Source organism: Octopus sinensis, linkage group LG14, assembly GCF_006345805.1.
Source record: "Octopus sinensis linkage group LG14, ASM634580v1, whole genome shotgun sequence".
NCBI lineage: Eukaryota > Metazoa > Mollusca > Cephalopoda > Octopoda > Octopodidae > Octopus > Octopus sinensis.
Window position 1 is genome coordinate 16,073,016 of NC_043010.1, and position 20,616 is coordinate 16,093,631.

The window sequence follows — 20,616 nt, forward strand, 5'->3', positions numbered from 1 at the left end:
AGAAGAGAAAGAATGTAAGAGAGATACATGAAGAGAAAGCAAAAGATGGTTAAAGAAGGAAAATGTGTTGGAAGGAATAATAATAATAATAATAATAATTAGTATCTTGAACAATAACCTCAAGTCTCCTTTGTCTGCAAGTCATCAAATAGAAAAGAAAGTAATTCAAGATAGAAATAGTCTTCTTTATGTGAAACCAATAAACAACAAATTTTTATCAGAATCCCAAATACTCATTTACTACATTATTCACATGCAACAGCCATTGTTTTAGTGTGCGTCTCTGCATGGGAATGTGAGGTGCAGGCCGATGCATTTGGCCTGCAGCGTAAGGCACTGGACTAGAGGTTGACAAAGTTGCGTTTGAAGAGTAACAGCCGGGATCTTCTAAACAGAAGTAGGAATGTATGTATTCACGACACATGGGACAACGTTCAAGCTTGCTAAAACAAGTCCTGCACACGCATGCATGTCGACATGGCAACAGAGCCATGCTGATAGATTCACACTGACAAACGATACAGTCGTTTTGCGTAGAACTCTCGGAATCCGTGGCATTGCAATCTGTTGAAACCGGTTTGTCGCATACAGCAGAAGATGCTTGCAGCTCAGCATTTGCTGTTGTTCCTAAGTCCCCTTCAGATGAAGAAGCTGTGACATCTTTCATGCCAGATGCTGATGAAGAAGGCATTTCAGTTATATTGGAGGAACTGGTATTAACATCTTCTGTCAAATGACTCTGTGAAGACTGCTTTGCGGAAACGGTAGACGAGGGTACTTGTGTTGTTTGCTGGGATCCTTCATCATCAGGCAATGATGCTATAAATAAAGGCTATAAAAAAAACAATACAATTGTTTAGACACAGATATACTTATTTTATATAAACAACTCTCACTCCAGTAATACTGTCACTCACTCGCATTCCAGTTACACTGCCACTCTCACTCCACTTCATCCCACTCCAGATTATTACCAAAACATGTTATTGACCATTTCAATGGACACTGAAGCCAGACCAAACTCGCATCAAACTGGAATTTCTGAAATGATCGGGAATTAAGCAGTCTGACGTAGTCTTTGTTGGTTGCCAATGTGTTGAATAAGTCACAAATAGCAAATGCATTAAGTTTGTGTTCGTTAGAAGAGATTCACAAATTAACAACCAAACTAGGCTGAAGAATTGCAGCCACTAATATATGGAATTTTTCAAGAATCTCTAATGTAACACTTGAAGACCTTGTTGTTACTAACACATTCTTTTGTATTCTAACAAGAAATTCAAACAAACTCAGTCTCCATATATACACACACGTTCACACGTGTGTGTGTGTATGTATGGGAAAGGTTTTCAATGAGATATTCAAATACTGAAAAACCTCAATGGCCATCACTATTGAAAACAACAGGAAACAAGATGTTTATTAGAGATTATAATTCCAGCTAGATTGTGAGGCATGAAACAGCAACATTGTCATGGCATTGGTTTAAGCTGACAGTCCTGATACTGTTTGGCAACAATAATAATTTCTCTTGAAACCTTTTGCCAAGTGACCACCACCAATGATGTTTCTAACAAATGGAACATACACAGAATTTTGAAAAAAAGAATGAATATGAAATAAATTTGAGTAAACCAAGGAACCACAACAGTTTTGAAACCTGACAGAAATCACTTCCCTTATGTAACAAATGCTTATGAGAAAAGCATAAACATCACAACTCCCCCACTTCTAAAATGTGGAGCGCTTCTGTGTCTCTCTGGGATGGCTTCACCCTTTGTCTACCTTCTTTCAGTCAACCTAATAATGGGGTGGGGTAGAAACTTTAGACTCACCTGAAGATTGAATATTTGGTTATTGTAGGTTTTCAAGTGTTGGTTGATAATGTGGGAGTTCATACTACAAACAGAATCCTTTAAATGGATGGCACTCAGCATCGCCACCTGGTGGAGGAAGCACACAACACAATCCAATATTTATTGAACATTGAAATATATGAAAAAGTAGTCTATATTATTTGGTTCTTCATATTCAATGGGGAGGGGGGAGAAAGTGACATGTTAGTATGTATGAAAAAAGAGGGAGAATGTTGTATATGCATATTTTTGAACTGGTACAAGGCCTGAAATTTGGGGAAAGCAACAGTCGATTACATCAACCCCAGTGCATAACTGGTACTTAGTTTATCGACCCCAAAAGGATGAAAGGTAAAGTTGACCTTGGTGGAATTTGAACTCAGAATGTAGTGACAAGTGAAATACCTATTTTTATACTACCCACAAGGGGCTAAACACAAAGGGGAAAAACAAGGACAGACAAACGGATTAAGCCAATTATATCGACCCCAGTGTGTAACTGGTACTTATTTAATCCACCCCAAAAGGACGAAAGGCAAAGTTGACCTCGGTGGAATTTGAACTCAGAATGTAACGGTAGACGAAATATCGCTAAGCATTTCACCCGACATGCTAACATTTTTGCCAGCTTGCCGCCTTAATAATAATAATAATTCGTTCGTTTATTGGCCACAAGGTTTAACAAAAATCAATTAAAACATAAAGGGACAAAACACAGGGCAAAAGTTATAAAGGGTTTTGTCCGTTTGAAAAAGTCCGTGTACAAAAGCAGGATAACAACGAAATGTAAGTAACAATTAAAACTCCCAATAGGGGGAGGCACTTCGAAAGGTTACTCGTGGAAAAACCAATAAAAGCCACAGGAGCCTGGTCAAAAGGGGGGTAGAGAGCCCCTTTCTCCTTTTATATTTCTTTTAATTTTCACTGGATACTAATATGGAAATCCCTTTGTTTAAGGGTGACATATGATTTTAAATGATTGCTTCTCTAATTATTTAAAATAACAACCAGATCCTGCTTCCATGATTGTAATGTAAATAACTTACCACCTGGACACTTCCATCAGTAGGATGAGTGGAACTGCGTGAGACATTTAACAGCACGATAGGGTAGATGGTCCTGGAGTTGGCTGCCATGGAAACATCTGCCATAGCTTGTGGTGTTGGTAAATGAAGCTGCTTCTCACTGCAACAGTCTAATCTTTAATCAATGTCAAAGGATCAAATGATTCTGCTGAGCAAATAGTTTTAAAGGCACTCACACACAAACACCCACACACCCCCACACACACACACATGAGCACATGCAAAGTAGAAAGTAAACTCTGTGTGTGTGTGTGTGTGTGTGTATATGTGTGTGTGTGTGTGTGTGTGTGTGTGTGTTACAGAGAGAGAGAGCATAATGATAATAATAATAATGAAATTATTGTATACAGTGCTCAGGTGCACCACAACCTGTCAAAAAGTGCATATAAAGTATATACAGTAATGTACAAATATCTGGGAAGTGAACAGTGTATGAGTCAGATACATGCTTGCGTGTGTATAAAGGGGAGGAAATCAGGTGTAGTGTTGGCGAATCTCAGGAAGCATGGTAGTTTTGAAGGATGCAGTGCTCCGACAACCAACAACTGATGCCGGCAGTTTGTTCCATGCTTCAGCAACTCTTGGCGTGAAAAAATGTTTCCGAAAGTAATGGAAGGAGGTGTGCAGTTTTCTGACTTTGTAAACATGTCCACGGGTGTTAGACAGGTGGAGTTTGAAAAGGTGCTCAGAGTTACATAAGACATAAAATACAAATTCACCTCAATAGGAAAGCGTAACTTTGATAAGGTCCACTCTACTCATTGCTTCTCACTCAAACCTTCTACAAACCACAAATTTTAGCAAATTTAGAGGACAGAGAAGAAGAATGAAATCATTGTTTAACATTTGAAGCTAATTCATAGCAGATGTCACTCTCCACCAAGTTTCCAGCACCCATTCTCACCATATACAGATATATATATTTCTTTACTACCCACAAGGGGCTAAACACAGAGGAGACAAACAAGGACAGACAAACGGATTAAGCCGATTACATTGACCCCAGTGCGTAACTGGTACTTAATTTATCGACCCCGAAAGGATGAAAGGCAAAGTCGACCTCAGCGGAATTTGAACTCAGAACGTAACGGCAGACGAAATACGACTACGTATTTCGCCTGGTGTGCTAACGCTTCTGCCAGCTCGCCGCCTTCACCATATACAGATATATAGCCACATAGAGATATCCAAATATAGAAATATTATCAGAAAGAAGTATCATCATATAAAGAAGGATACAGAGATATAGCCACATAGCAATATCACCAACAATCTGTCTAGAAGATATCAATAGGGAAAGAACTGTGTCAGGGGACGTAAAAGTTATTCCAAGGGACATAACTCGGTTAATCCGATTACTGAGACGCCATCCGAAACTGGTTGTGTTCCTTGCTATAATTTGTACACACACACACACACACACACACACACACACACACACACATCATCTACCACCCAGCTCTCTTTATCCAATCTTTAGTTTATTACTTGGCTCTATCTCATACATAGCGGGGTTTTGGCTTCATAATGATTATATTACTTTGTGTGTGTGTGTGTCTCTCTCTCTCTCAACATAGATAATAATGTACTAAAAAGGATACACGAGTGGTTCATCTTTGCAAACATATGAACCCGTAAGGAAATTATCGGAGTGTATGTGCTCCTGGAGTTGTTGCCATGGTAACTGGAACTCTTGGTAAAGAGCCTGGATGTTCACACCCCAGAAGCTGTACAGACGACTTGCCACCAAACTTGAAACCACGCAATGTAAACCAGCTGAAATAGAGAAGGAAAAATACATAATTCTGTCTATTGTTGTCATCTTTCAGCTAGTATAACTTTCCTCAATGCTCCAACCATGACCTTCACATCTATAATCCAGGTATATCAATGACTATACAGTCCATTGTGTCTCTCTTTTTTTATAAACACTTAAAGGTAGACAATGAGGGTTATTTGGCAGCTATTTCTAGATCTGTTGGCCACATACCAGCACCGTTATTGGTGTCTTTATAATGTAGGGCAGTGAAAGTGTTTTGTAAGAATAGTTTGTATCAAATATCCAATACTAGCGCTATGACCTGGCAATGCTGGGTCATAGTGCTAGTGCATGCATATACAGCTGCGTGCGTGTGCACATACACGCGAGTACTGTCCAAATCTCCGACCAATCACATACAGCTAGCTGGCATTCAATTGACATATCAAGTTTCGGGCATTTTGATTGGGCTTTGGATAGAAAATTCACAAAAAAGTCACTTCTATTGATTTTTTAATGACTGGGGAAATGTAAAGATGTGCACGACCACCCTTGGACAGTTTTGAATGACCATAGAAAGTGCAAGCCCTCTAACTGAAAAATTGTGGATCTGTATAAAGGACACACACACAGACACTTTGCCGTTTATATATCTAGAGATTACAGTGTGGTGAGAATTCTGAAGACAATTCTGATAATTTGGTACTGGCCATTGGGACACATAACTTGTTCTGGCGTTTTGGTGCTGATGGCACACACACACACACACACTCTATCTCTCTCTCTCTCTCTCTCTCTCTTTCTCTCAAATATTCTACAGATCTTCAATGACACTGTTTCAGCAAAATCAGCATCATTCTTAACATTCTTCAGAAAAGTCTGTTGTTCAAGGGACTTCATTGATTTTGAAAGAAAGAACAGGAGTTGGCCACGGCACCGCATCCAACCACAGAAAATCAACCCCAAAAAGTTTCAACCAGTAAAAGTGATGATGATGAGGATGAACTGGATTAGTCAGAGAAGGAGCAGAGATTAAAGTCAGATAAGAGTCACCAGAAACACAGAGTGAGGCAAGATAAGAGTCAAAACAGAACAGACATCAAGCAGATCTGAGATGAAAGAAATTGTTGTAATCATCATCATCATCATCACTTAGTGTCCATATTCCATTCTGGGTTAGACAGTTTGACTGGAGCTGGTAAGCCAGAGAACTGTGCCAGGCTCCAGTCATCTGTTTTGGCCTGGTTTCTATGGCTGGATGCCCTTCCTAATGGCCACCACTCCACAGAGTATATACTTGATGCCTTTTACAGGCCACCAACACTGGCCACAGCTAGGATTTCTCTGAGCTTCACATGTCTTCTCAAGCAAATTGCCAAAAGTCTCAGTCATTTGCCTTTGTGAGGTTCAACAACTGAAGATCAGGCTTCACCACATCATCCCATGGCTTCCTGAGACTACCACTTCCACAGATTCCCTCCACACTTAGAGATCAGCACTTCCTCATCCATATGCTTCACATGACCATAGCAGCGCAGTCTTCTTTCTTGCACACTACATCTACTGCCTCTTATACCCAGTTCTTCTCTTAACACACTTACACTCTGCCACACGTGCACACTGATACTGTGTGTCCAGTGTAGCATATTAGCATATTAGCATGTAGCCCATATTTCACTGTTATGTACCACGGTTGTTGGTGCACAGGCATCACACAATCTGCCTTTCACTCTGAGGAAGTGGTCCTTTGTTACCAACAAAAGTAAAAGCTCTCTGAACTTTGCCCACCCCATTCTTATTCTAGTAGCTACACTCTCAGAGCATCCTCCTCCACTGCTGACTTGGTCACCAAGGTAACAGAAGCTGTCTACTACTTCTAATTATCCCCCCAGTCATTTGATAAAGTCTATTTTCTGTACATTTCTAGCATTTATTGTACCTGTACATCTGCCACACACAAACACTACTTTCTCGGTTAACCCTTTCATTACTGTATCTATTTTGAGATGCTCTGTGTTTCTTTCAATTACTTTAAATATAACAAAGAATTTAGTAAAATAACTTAGTTATCATTAAGCTAATGTTAGGAACATAAATTGTGACTAAGGTTTGGTGGAAGATTTTAATTCAAAACTTATGAAAACAAGACATTTGTACTCAGAACCAGAGCCAGTTTCAGCCGCGTTGGTAACGAAAGGGTTAACCTTCCTCTGATACTGATGCATCTTTTTATGTGTCCATAGCTTACATGGAGTACATCTCATGGAGTTTCTACTAACACCTTTTCTAAAAATTGAGAAGGGCCATCTCCCTGAAGGGATCAGTGATTTGTCTTCCTAGTTACAAAGACTTTGGTCTTTGCTTAATTAACTCTAAGGCCCTTTGATTCCAGACCTTGCTTGCACATGAAATTTCTTGTCTAGTCCTGGTAGTGATTCAGCTATACAAACAAAGGAACTCCCAAGTGCAGCTAGTCTTAAATTCTGTTATGGTCTGGAGGACTATGAAGAACAAGAGGGGGGTTGAGAACCAATCCTTGGTGAATTAGCTTCAATTAGCATGACAAGTTCCTAAGTGCAATTTTTATTTTTAAAAATCAATAGAAATAGAAGAAAGATGTACTTACACAGTAAGGAGCTATTCTTTGTAGGGTCCATCTGTAGCGAGAAAGGGGTTTGGATTCCAACCATTCGCTGCTCAGGAATAACATGTTTCACAACAACCGATGAGCTGAATGCAATATGATCTCCATTTAACCTAAAAAGTAGGTAAAATATTACGGAGATGTACTTGCATAGCAAGTGATTTGATCTGAGATTGTGTGCTGAAACGAAAACAATTGCAGCGTGGAAGGTGTTTGTAAGCCATTTAAGAAACACACAATCGCCGTTCGATTCACTTCAACATTTAAGTTTAATTTGTCAAAATATTTTCGTCGCTTTAAGACCGCGACCTGTACACTGACAAAAATCCGTGCTGCATCTCGGATTTTTGTCAGATTTTTGCAGCACGGATTTTTGTCAGTGAACAGGTCGCGGTCTTAAAGCGACGAAAATATTTTGACAAATTAAACTTAAATGTTGAAGTGAACTGAACGGCTTTTGTAGATAAAATATTGTAACAATTCAATTTATAATCTAAATAATCAGAGAGAAATTCTATTTTCTCAAACCCAGCTCACCTTACCAATTCCGCAGTCAGATTAACAAACAGAAAACATTTCAATTCTTAACACCAAACACTAAAACATTGGTCCATAATATCTAAACTCAAAGTAATTGGACATATTTTGCCAAATGATTAGTTCTAGTCATTAGATTAGGCCATGCTGGAGCACTGCCTTGAGGAAATTCAGTTGAACAAATTAACTCCAGTAATTGTTTATTTTTTTACAAGCCTGGTACTTGTTCTAACAATCTCTTTTTGCTAAACTGCTAAGTTACAGGGATGTAGACAAACCAACACCAATGAGGGACAACACAGACACAAAGACACACATACATCTATGAAGGGCTTCTTTCAGTTTCCACTTACCAAATCCACTCCCAAGGTTTTGGCCAGCCCAAAGCTATAATAGAAAACACTTACTGTGGGTAAGTGGGACTGAACCTGGGGCCATCTAGATGAGAAGCAAATTTTTTAGCACACAGCCATACCTAAAACTAACCAAAATGAAATTTGACAAAGAGCAAACTATTTTATATCCAAGAATATGAAGAATCAAAATTCAAATTCCTCCACTTGTTCTCTTGTTTTAAAATCTCCTGCAACCCATAACATTTTTGTTTGATATGTCCCAAAATATTAGAATAATTTGTACACAATTCTGAATTAATTAAGTAGTAGTTGAGGGGTTCAATGGTTTCGCTTTTAAAAGTAGACACCCTTTTGCAAACTGAAAATTGTTTCTTTGGAAGACAATTACGAGAAGAATGGAAAGAAATACAAAACAAAGCACGAAAAAGAATGTTGCAAGGTATTTGGTCCAAGGGTCTAACAATTCTGCCAGCCTGTGACCATTCCATGGCCACCTCTGCTGCTGTTGCTGTGCTTATCATTGAAACCTTCCACAAACAACAAATATTGGCTTCAAATTCTGACACAAGGTAAGCAAGGTTTGCAAGAGGGAGAAAGTGGATTACACTGACCCCAGTATTCTACTGGTACTTGGATCTTTTCAGTTTGAACAGCAGTTTTTAACATAATTTCTAAGTAACTAAAAAATTTTAAACTTCGTATACTGGTAGAATGTGTTTATAAAACATCTTTTTCTCTTGGCTTTATTGAGAAAATTCTATACTTGTAAGATATTTGCTGTTTTTTTTTTCTTCAATTTCTGCAATTTCAACCAATCAGTGACATCTATTGAGTTAAAAAACATTCTGTGCCGTATGAATATGTCCCTCGTTTAAGAAACAGATTGGGTTTATTTATATTTGTGAAGAAAAAAAGATACCCTTCCCCCACCCCTAACCCTAAAAGAGATTGAAATGCAATAGATTGATTCTAGGATCATAATTATGGGTGACAATTTCATATGACACCGCTAGAAAAAAACGGCCGTTCAAACCGAAAATATCCCTGGTACTTTTATCTTTTTTATCAACATGAAAAAGATGAAAGACGAAAGATGAAAGACAGAGTCAACCCTGGCAACATTTGAACTCAGGACACAAAGATGGGCAAAATGCTTGGCAGAGACAATAACAGCAGCAACATCAAAAACAACAACAACGGTTTCGAATTTTAACACACAAGACCAGCAAATTCAGCAGGAGGAGGGGGGTAAGTCGATCTAATCAACCCCAGTGCTCAGCTGGTTCTTATTTTATTGACCCCCCCACACACACACACCCAAAAAAAAAGGATGAAAAGCAAAACCAAACTTGGCAGAATTTGAACTCAGAACAGATAAAATGCTGCTAACAATTCCACCAGCTCACCACCTAGTAATAACGATAATAATAATAATAATTAAGACCAAGAGTGATAAAACTCATTCAGAGCAAACACAGGATGTGTGGGGAAAGGACAAAAGTATAAAGCATGGTCTAAGCAAGAGCAAAAAGGCTAGCAAAACGAAAAATAAATAAATATTAATGCAGGGGTGAGAGTAAAAAGATTGTATGAGAAAGTTAGCCAAGTCGGAGACTAGGATTGGGAACGATTACTCTGTGTTACCAAGTTTTGGTTTTTTTCTGTCTTTTGTTTGTAAGTGTTATTTCCTATTTGCTTCTATCAGGAAATCAAAGGAAATGGCTACTGTTCCTTTCAAATTTTGCTTCTGTGACTAGGATATCAATGTTTTGAAACTGACCTATTTTCCATTACATTTCTGACAGATTCAGTACTGAGTTGCTGAAGCAGAATTTTCTAGAACTTTTGTTATAGCAAATATTCTGTTCAATAACCACAGATTTGTTTGTCAGTTGCTTGACCTTAACCACTTGAGCTTGTCTCTTTGTGGCTGACAATGTGTGCATCTGTAATTATGAGCAGGAGTAGTGGGTGGGAGCATCATAACCATGCATTGAGGAGAGAGATTCTTTGGGGTTTGAATAAATGTGACAAAAGCAAAGTCTGAAGGAAATATTAGCCATTTTTCATACTTTCTAGGATTAAGCAAACAGGAAGTAATGGTTGCTGTCCAAGGACAAAAATCATGTTAGTGTTATAAGAGGACTTAATGGGATTTCCCCATAAAGACTGACCCTGCTATTGAGGCAAGAAGATCAGATTTGATAATCAGGAACAAAATAAACAACCATTATAAAAATCATAGACTCTGCAATTCCAAATAATAAAAGAGTGGATACCAGCAAAATTGAAAACTCTGAGAAATATCAGGACCTAACCAAAGAGCTGAAAAGATTGCAGATGGCAAAGGGAGCAATCGTTCCTGGAGTGAAAGGAAAAAGAAAAAAATAGAATAATTTACCAGCTTGAAGTCTGGAATCCTCAAGTGCTGGGGCAGAGAAGTTAATAAAACCATTTTATTGTTGATTATTACTGGGTTCTTGGAAACAGTGACAAAAAATTTGAGAACACACTTTGGAAAACTATCTTAACCTTTGAGTAGGTGCAGTGCAGAAAACATGTTTGATAGGTTCTGAAAGAAGTATCAGGAAAGTCCTCAATAAAAAGGGATTTTTTTCGGTTTGAACGGCAGTTTTTAACATAATTTCTAGATAATTAAAAAATTTTAAACTTCATATACTGGTAGAATGTGTTTATAAAACATCTTTTTCTCTTGGCTTTATTGAGAAAATTCTATAGTTTGTAAGATATTTGTTGTTTTTGAGGTAAATAACATTCTGTGCCGTATGAATATGTCCTTCGTTTAAGAAACAGATTGGGTTTATTTACATTTGTGAAGAAAAAAAGATACCCTTCCCCCACCCCTAACCCTAAAACAGATTGAAATGCAATAGATCGATACTAGGGTCATAATTATGGGTGACAATTTCATATGACACCGCTAGAAAAAACTGCCGTTCAAACTGAAAAGATCCCAAAGTAAGAACAGATATGAAGGGCAGAAATTACTTTGGTACACAAGATAGAAAATACTTCCCATCCTTGACCACAAGTTGTGGCTTTACAGAAAATGTAATGAAACAGTGCACAACACCAGTTCTGTTAAGCAGCAGCAACAACAATGGAGGCCAAACCGACCAAACATGTGTGTCTATTGTATAAACTGTTAAATGTCCCCATATGAATGTTTTAACTGTATCAAAAAGAAAGAACATTCTAAATGTTTGGATACTATAAGGACACCCCAATTCAACCAATGGGTCCAAACCATTATTGATGATGATCCTGGGAAGTCAAAGAGGGCCATCACCAAAGAACTTCAGGACGTGCAATACAAGCTGTATGTACTGAAGAAAGGCCAATTCATGTCTGCATAGACACAGGAGAACTATTCAAGCCATGCCACATGGTTACTTCACAAGGTTAAAAACCCTCATAAACATGGCATGCTTTGGTTTTACTCTGATGAGGAAAACTTTGACCAAGACCAAAAGTCTAACAGGGGAAATAACATATGGTTATGTACAGATCCTTCTGATGTCTCCAGAATGATACACACTAAGTTTCCAGGAACTATGTGGTGGTTTTGAGTGTGGTGAAGGTCGTGTCATGTCACCTCACATCTACAGTTTTAGAATTTATGTTGCTGGATATGTTGAAGTGCTGAAGAGAGTTCAGCCCTGAATATATAAAGTATGAAGTGGAAAATATTTCAACAAGACTCAGAACCTCTTCAGAAGCCAAAGTAATCTGTAGCTTCCAAACTCACTCAATTTCAATCTCATGTATCCTGATGTTGGCAGCGTTGTTGAAAGGGAGACTAATCAACATCCTCACAGTACCATAGTTTCATTGAAGGCTGCCATTCTCCTGGTAATGTCCAGATAAGGACCGTTTAGTGCTGACATATCAATGATTCTGGTCCCACATTGATAGAGTCATTGAAGCTGAAGGTGGAGTCATAGAATAATCTCATAAGAAAGCTTATGAAGATAATGTACACAAACTTTTGCTAAAATGCATTTGGTTTTTTGCCAAACAAGAGTTGTTTTATTAAATTATCAAATATGTTCTCAAATACCAGTCACCCTGTATACATACTACCAGTAGCAGGTGTCTAAATTGCATCATAAGAAGCAAAGGAAACGGAGGTGCAGAAAGAGTTGTATCAACAAAACCGAAATACTCAGCCAGTAAGAGACGTAAGTTCAATCCTTCCTCAACCTGGTCTATTCAAAGATATTTATTTTATGCTATGCAAGAAACTTCCTTCTGTGTATACAAATCACCTGTTACAGAAGAGGTACGGAGGACTAGTATAATACTGAGATCCCAAGAGGAATCAGAGTGAAGGCAAAGGAGGGGATAAATAATGAAAAGTGATAGAATCAGCCAAGAAACATCCTGAGTTAATTATTGGTTACAAAAGATGAACTGACACAATTAACACAAATGATGTTTATTTAATTAGGTAACAATTACTGTAGTTTAATGACTGTTGGTTATGTTAATCAGTTAAAGTTTAAAAATTCAGTGTAATCAAATTTCTTCAGTTAACAATATAATCCTTAAATCCTTAAAAATGTTTTAGCCCGAAGGCCGCGGCCATGCTGGGGCACCACCGCTGTATATAGTTTAATATAGTTTAACATATAGTTTAATATAGTTTAACATTGTTTATTCAATTAATAATAATTGATCAATTCTTTTATTCTTTTACTGGCTTGTTTCGGTCATTTGACTGGGACCACGCTGGAGCACTGCCTTTTAGTCAAAGAAATCGACCGATGGGTTTAAAGCCTGGTACTTATTTTATCAGCCTCTTCTGCCAAACTGCTATGTTATAGGGATGTAAACACACCAACATCGGTTATCAAGCAATGGGGTGATGCATACACACAAATATACACACACACACACACACATATATATATATATACGATGGGCTTTTTTTAGTTTCCGCCTACAAAATCCACTGACAAGGATTTGGTTGGCCTTAGGCTAGAGTAGAAGACACTTGCCCAAGGTGCCACACAGTGGGACTGAACCCAGAATCATTTGGTTGGGAAACAAGCTTCTTACCACACAGCCATGCCTGCACCTATGTTGATTATTTTTCAAAATGGTTTAATAAATATTTACACAATCACTTCAGAAGAAACCACTTAGAAAAATTAATTCATCTGTCATATATATTGAAAACAATTCATAAAGTTAATAGTGATAATTACTGAGTTGTAATTATTTGAAGACACATAATAACAATAATCTACAGCAAATATTCTGTTCAATACCACAGATTTGCTTGACCTTAACCAATTAAGCATGTCCCTTAGTGGCTGACGATATGTGCATCTCTGATCACAAGCAGAAGTAGTGGGGGAGTATTGTAGCCATGTGTTGAGAGGAATTCTTTGGAGTTTGAATAATCCACCTCTGGAAACATAGGTGTTTCATTTAACATCCTTAAACAACCTTTATTCAGGAACCTTTTGAGTGGGATGGGCTACTCAACCTGAAAATTCTAACTGGGCCCCACCTGCAAAGTCATGTGCTGTTTATCTTGATATGAGATCACTATGTCGCACACATATGGTCATGATGCATGTGCTTGGTGTACCCTTACCAGACGGGTAGTCATGATGGGTATGCTGGGCTTCGTATATTTTACCCCAGTATCACTTTGATGGCATGTACTACTCTCTCACTTAATAATAATAATAATTTCAAATTTTAGCACAAGGCCAGCAATTTCAGGGAATGGGTAAGTCGATTTCATTGAACCCAACGCTCAACTCGTACTTATTTTATCGACCCCGAAAGGATGAACGGTAAAGTCGACCTCGACGGAATTTGAATTCAGAATGTAATGTCGCTCAACATTTTACCAGGGTTGCTAACGATTCTGCCAATAATAATAATAAGAAGAAGAATAAGAATAATCCTTTCTACTAAAGACACACACAAGGCCTGAAATCTTGGGGAAGGGTACTAATCGATTACATCGACTCTAATGTTTCACAGGTACTTTATTTATCGACCCCGAAAAGATGAAAGGTAAAATATTAATAATTATTTCATTAAATTTCATTTTCCCAATTTCTCGGTCGATTTTTCCTTCTGTTCCGATCCCGGATCTTCTGAGCTCATCTGATGAAGTATTTTTAGACACACCCTATGCCAATAGCGTACGATTTTTGTATTCTCTTTTTTTTTTTTCTGAGGCAAGAACCCCTAACATTCATTAAAATGATAAATTATTTGGTCTAATGTTCATATATTTCTCAAAGACAGCGGAAAAGTGATTTTGCTTCGGTTGGGAGACGAAACAGAGCAACGAACCCGACGTATTGTTGTTGTTGTATTACGTCTGATGGTATTTTCTTAAAACAATCCAAATTGACAATGTTTCGGTTTGATGCCAGTTATACTAACAAGTTTTCATTTAGTGTCAGATTACCAGATATATATTTTCTTTCTTTTAAGGAAAGAAAAAATATTAATGGAATGAACAGAATTGCATCGGATTAGTAAATATTGACAGATCTTGGCAATAAACTACAATGTCTTGGAAAGAGTGTATAGAATTACCTGAGTATGAAGACAACTGTAATAATAAAGCAAACAAGGACTGTTATAACCGAATAGAAGTTGGAATAGTTGGCTAAAACCAAAAGACTGGCGCTGAAGTCCTGACCAGTGTTGCTCGGGTTCAACTCGGCGGAAGACGCCATTGCTGTAGCAATGGGTCGGTTGGAGTTATCTACCTTGATGATACCAGAATTTAGGAATTTATTTAGTTTCAGAACAGAAATAAAAGAATTATGTCATTAATAAAGCGGCCAAGTGGGAACTATTCATAAGAACGTCGAATAAAATATCTTACGTGAGTCGTTGTGGATCTCTGCTGTCAGAGTTCAAATACCATCCAGGTTAACTTTGCGTTTTATTCTTTCGAGGTCTAGTCGATATAGTGCAAGTAAAGTGGTTCTCTCTCACTCGATTTTTTTTCCTACACTTCAAAGATTCACTCTTATAATAATAATAATGAAATTATTGTATACAGTGCTCAGGTACACCACAACTTGTCAGAAAGTGCGTATAGAGTATATGCAGTAATGTACAAATGTCAGGAAAGCAAACAATGTATGAGTCAGATACATGCTTGCGTGTGTGTGGAGGGGAGAAAATCAGGTGTAGTGTTGGCGAATCTCAGAAAGCATGGAAGTTTTGAAGGATGCAGTTGTCATATTCCATCACTCTAATTTGACGTAAGTCAACGTGACACAATTACGTTAAAGATACACACGTCTATGAAATACCCAGCCACTCGCACTTTAATTTTATAAGTAGGAATTCACTTGATCGAACAGCTGAATAAACAACATCTGGAGCTGGTGAAGAATCCACCGACACTGGTTTAAAGATTCGTGTTTGGAGCGGGAAATTGTACGATTGCAAGTGTTATAACGCTTGTTATATATAGTTTAGGCATATATAACGAATGTTGTATATATATCTGTTTCTTTACTACCCACAAGGGGCTAAACACAGAGGGGACAAACAAGGACAGACAAACGGATTAAGTCGATTACGTTGACCTCAGTGCGTAACTGGTACTTAATTTATCGACCCCGAAAGGATGAAAGGCAAAGTCGACCTCGGCGGGGTTTGAACTCAGAACGTAGCGGCAGACGAAATACCGCTAAGCATTTCGGTATTTCTATGTGAGCTTGCCCATCCATGCAAACACAGCTTCTTTTTTTTTAAGAAGTCACGCTATTACTTGTGTGGAATCATTTGTTTTAAGAGACCCTCGCGACCACTATTACTTTCACCTTCACATGGATTACTGGTTCTGGATTCATAATAATATGGAAGTCTGTCGGGGTTTGACAGTGACGCGGAGATGGGAATGGAACCCAAAGGCGGACGCGCAGACGCGGCCACATGTTGGGCACGTGACAGCAGAAGTAGGGTTGGGGATCCTCTCTTTTCGGGCTTGTCGCTTCTGATCCAGGCTCTTGAGGCGTTTTTCCTCGAACAGCCTAACACCCTTTTGGACAGCTGGACGCCAGGCGCCGCGGTCAGAGGCAAGTGATTCCCAGTCATGGACTGAAATGCCGCAGGCCTCAAGGGTGTTATATAATCATCACAACAAACATGAACAATCAACGTCGCCCATTGTCTCCCTTGATAAAAGGACTTTCACTTTGTTTCCCGCCAAAACAATTAACTTGTACAACAACGGCAGTCGAATAAAGTATCTTGTATCGTTAACACGTTGTTTCAGTCTCTCTCATTTTCTTAATCTTTCATACTAAGTACTCACTACTTCCTTTAATACTCAATACATTATATATATATAACAACAACATGGTGTCAGAATACTAAAAGAACCAAAAATACAGAAACCAAAGGAAAAAAGAAGTTGAAATCATACTTCAAAGACGAAATGGAAAATTACCGCATCCAAAAGACCTAGACTTTAATCAGGAAAATCTAGCCGCAGCATGGAAAAAGTGGAAAAAAGAATTCAATCTCTTTTTGATAGCAACAGAAAGTGACATGAAGCCAGACAAAGTAAAAACTTCAATGTTTTTAACTTGCATCGGTTCTAAAGGCCGATATATCCATTCCACACTGGATTTCGATTCACCCGACGAAGAAATGAACCTTCAGACAGTAATCGAAAAATTCGATGCATATTGTGAACCCAGGAAAAACATAACTTTCCTAAGACACAAATTCTTCACATGTGGACAAGCGGAACATCAAAAATTCGATGAGTACGTAGTAGAGTTGCGCCAAAAGGCACAACAGTGCGAATTCGGCAACCTCACAGACAGTCTCACCAAAGATATTCTGATATGTGGAATCAGAGACATGAGATTAAGAGAAAGATTATTGAGAGAACCAAATTTAGACCTACAAAAAACAATTCAAGCAGGTCAGAGTGCAGAGCAAACACGACTCCAATCAAGGATGCTAAATGCCACATCCGAAACAAGAGATAACGAAATCTCGAGGGTATATAGTCAACACGACAGAAAAGGCGCCAAAACTCAAATAACCCGCCATATGCAATACAGACATCAAAACGAACAAGGCGGAAGTGACAGAAAGCCCGCGAAGTTTCAAGCGCCAAGTCAACACTACGTCACTAACTGTCACTATTGTGGTTATAATCACAAAAGAAATAAATGCCCAGCATTTCACAAGACATGTGAAAAATGCAAGAAACAAGGACACTATGCAAAAATGTGCAAATCAAGAAAATTTGTACATAAAGTAGAGATACATACCGACGATGAATCAGATGACGATACACATGCACTCGAAATGATCACTGCAAATAATTCCCGCGTGCACAAAATCGAAAAGTTCAAGACTCCAAAAGACATTTGGATGGTCGAACTAAAAGTGAACAACTCGAATGTAACATTCAAAAGATACAGGAGCAGACGTAACCGTACTGCCATTCAGAGAATATAGAAATATAATTCCAAAACCACAACTGCAAAAAACTTCAACTCGATTATCAGCTTATAATAACACAGCTATAAAAGTGCTAGGAAAATGCACAGCAGTTATTAAATACAAAGAATTATCAAAGCAAATAAAATTCATAGTTGCAAAAACAAACTCGCACGCAGTTATAGATGCAAAGACAGCTAAAGATCTGAACCTGATTCAGAGAATTTCAAAAATAAATTCGTCGAACACAAACGACATTAGAAAAATATGAAGACTGTTTCGGAGAAATCGGCACTTTGTCAATAACACATCATATCACAGTGGATCCACAAATAACTCCTGTAATTCATCCACCAAGATCGGTTCCTTTTTCTATAAAAGAAAACTCAACAAAGAATTAAAAAGAATGACAGAATTAGATATCATAAAACCTGTTAGTGAACCTACAGACTGGGTAAATTCCCTAGTCATCGTTGAAAAAGCCAACGGAAAACTCCGACTCTGTTTAGACCCCAAGAATCTAAACAAAGCCATAAAAAGGCAACATTTCAAACTCCCTACAGCGGAGGACATTTTTGCACAAATGCATAACCCTAAATATTTTTCAAAACTCGATGCATCTAATGGATACTGGCAAATTCCAGTTGACGAAGAAAGCTCCCATCTTTTAACGTTCAACACACCTTTTGGAAGGTATCGCTTCACACGACTACCCTTTGGAATTCACAGCGCCAGTGAAGTTTTCCAAAAAGAAATTGCAAAAATAATAGAGGGCATAGAAGGAGCAAGAAATTCACAGGATGACATCATAATCTGGTCCAACACTTTAGAAGAACACACAAATAGACTACAACAAGTTTTCGATCGAATCCGAAAGCACGGATTAAAGTTAAATAAATCAAAGTGTATCTTCTATGAATCACAAATCAAGTACCTTGGGCATATATTAACCAGCGAAGGGATAAAACAAGATCCAACCAAGGTACAAGCAATCATTCACATGCCACTGCCAACAAGTAAAAAAGAATTACAAAGATTCCTAGGTATGACAAATTACCTATGTAAATTTTTATCTAATTACTCCGAAGTCACAGCACCATTGCGCCAGCTTCTACAGAGTGACACGTTATGGTCATTCGACAAACCACAAATCGAAGCAATAAAAAAGCTAAAAGAAATGATTACCAGAAAACCAGTGCTACAATTTTATGATCCAGATCTACCAATAAAAATAACTACAGATGCTAGTAAGCATGGGCTCGGAGCGATACTTGAGCAGAAACACAACGAAAGATGGCTACCTGTTTCGTTTGCATCTCGTGCAACAACTCAAGCGGAACAAAACTACTGTCCGATAGAGAGCGAAGCTCTCAGTATAGTTTTCGCATGCAAGAAATTTCATCAGTTTATATACGGAACTCATTTCAGAATCGAAAATGACCATAAACCGTTGAAGCAAATATTCAAAAAATCGATCACTAAATGCCCCCCCAGAATCCAAAGATTTCTACTAACATTACAAAGATATGATTTTGACCTAAACCACATACCTGGTAAAGAATCAATTGTTGCAGATACCCTATCACGTGCATACCTTGAGCAAAATACTCCAGAAGTATCAGACGAAGATATGAAATCGCACATTCATGCAGTAATAAAAAATTACCCCATAGCCGACACTAAATTAAAAGAGTATAAAGAAGCCACTGCAGACGACCCGTCTCTACAGACACTCGTCACATATACAAGAACAGATGGCCCCCAAAAGACAAAATACCAATAAACATCAAACCATTCGTATCTGTTCGTGATGAAATATCAATCGTCAATGGTCTCGTTCTAAAAGGTTCAAGAATAATTGTACCTAAGTCATTACGTAGAGAAGCTCTACAGGAAATACATACCGGACACATGGGTATCGAAAAATGCATAGAGAGAGCGAAAGAATGTATATACTGGCCCGGCATTAACGCTCAAATCAAAGACATGATTAACACATGCTCATACTGCATTGACTACAAAAATCAACAAGCAGCCGAACCACTAATAAATCATGAAATACCTACTACACCATGGACCAAAGTGGGTACAGACGTATTTCACCTGTCTGGAAATTCGTATGTCACAATTATTGACTATACAACAAGATTTTTTGATCTACACGAAATAAATGATTGCCAGTCAAAAACCGTAATCAAAAAATTAAAAGAAACTTTTGCTAAATTCGGAATTCCGCAAACAGTTGTAAGTGACAACGGTCCAGAATTCAATTCGGCTGAATTCAAAAAATTTGCAAAAAATTGGCATTTTCATCACACGAAGACAAGCCCGCATTATCATCAAGTGAATGGCATGGTTGAGAGAAATATACAGACAATAAAAAAGACGCTAAAAAAGGCATTCAAAAGTGACGAAGAACCTCAGTTAGCGCTCTTAGCATTACGCACGACTAAATTACAAAATGGTGCACCATCCCCTGCAAATCAAATAATGAATAGAACATTGCGAACAAATCTCCCAAACATACTACACGACAAAATTGGTATCAGGCCTCACGAAAAGAAGAAATCAAACATTACAACAGGACTCCCAGAGTTAAAACCACACGACACGGTTAGAATTAAGTTTAACAACAATTGGTTTAGAAGGGGCAAAATAATTAAAAAACTAGAGCAACCTCGTTCATACTTAGTAATAACAGAGGAAGGAAATACAGTCAAACGAAATAGACAACATATTCTTAAAACAAACGAACACGTTCGCATAACAGAAGAATTAGATTATGAAAATATATTTCCAAAGTCAACAAACACGCATGAAAAAACAAAAACAGCACAACTACAGAATTCAACACTACAAAATAATAAAACCACAAAAAGTGGACGACGAATAATTATTCCCT

General features: G+C 38.0%; 1 protein-coding gene across 1 annotated transcript; it reads right to left on the reverse strand.

The window, feature by feature from the left end:
- Positions 1-161: 161 nt before the first annotated feature.
- Positions 162-14,992, reverse strand: LOC115219241 (cell growth regulator with RING finger domain protein 1). The gene is made up of 6 exons (XM_029789386.2): positions 14,829-14,992; positions 7,327-7,457; positions 4,543-4,717; positions 2,903-3,056; positions 1,836-1,943; positions 162-832 (listed from the first exon to the last, which is right to left on the reverse strand). Exons 1-6 carry the CDS (start codon positions 14,969-14,971, stop codon positions 218-220), a joined length of 1,326 nt encoding a protein of 441 aa, XP_029645246.1. The 5' UTR covers positions 14,972-14,992; the 3' UTR covers positions 162-217.
- Positions 14,993-20,616: the final 5,624 nt, after the last annotated feature.

Coding starts and splice junctions, on each gene's coding strand:
- LOC115219241 (XM_029789386.2), bottom strand. CDS start 14,971: ATGGCGTCTTCCGCCGAGTTGAACCCGAGCAACACTGGTCAGGACTTC. Junction 7,458..14,828: donor ACAGTTGTCTTCATACTCAG/GTAATTCTATAC, acceptor CCTACTTTTTAG/GTTAAATGGAGATCATATTG. Junction 1,944..2,902: donor CTGATGGAAGTGTCCAGGTG/GTAAGTTATTTA, acceptor TTCCTCCACCAG/GTGGCGATGCTGAGTGCCAT.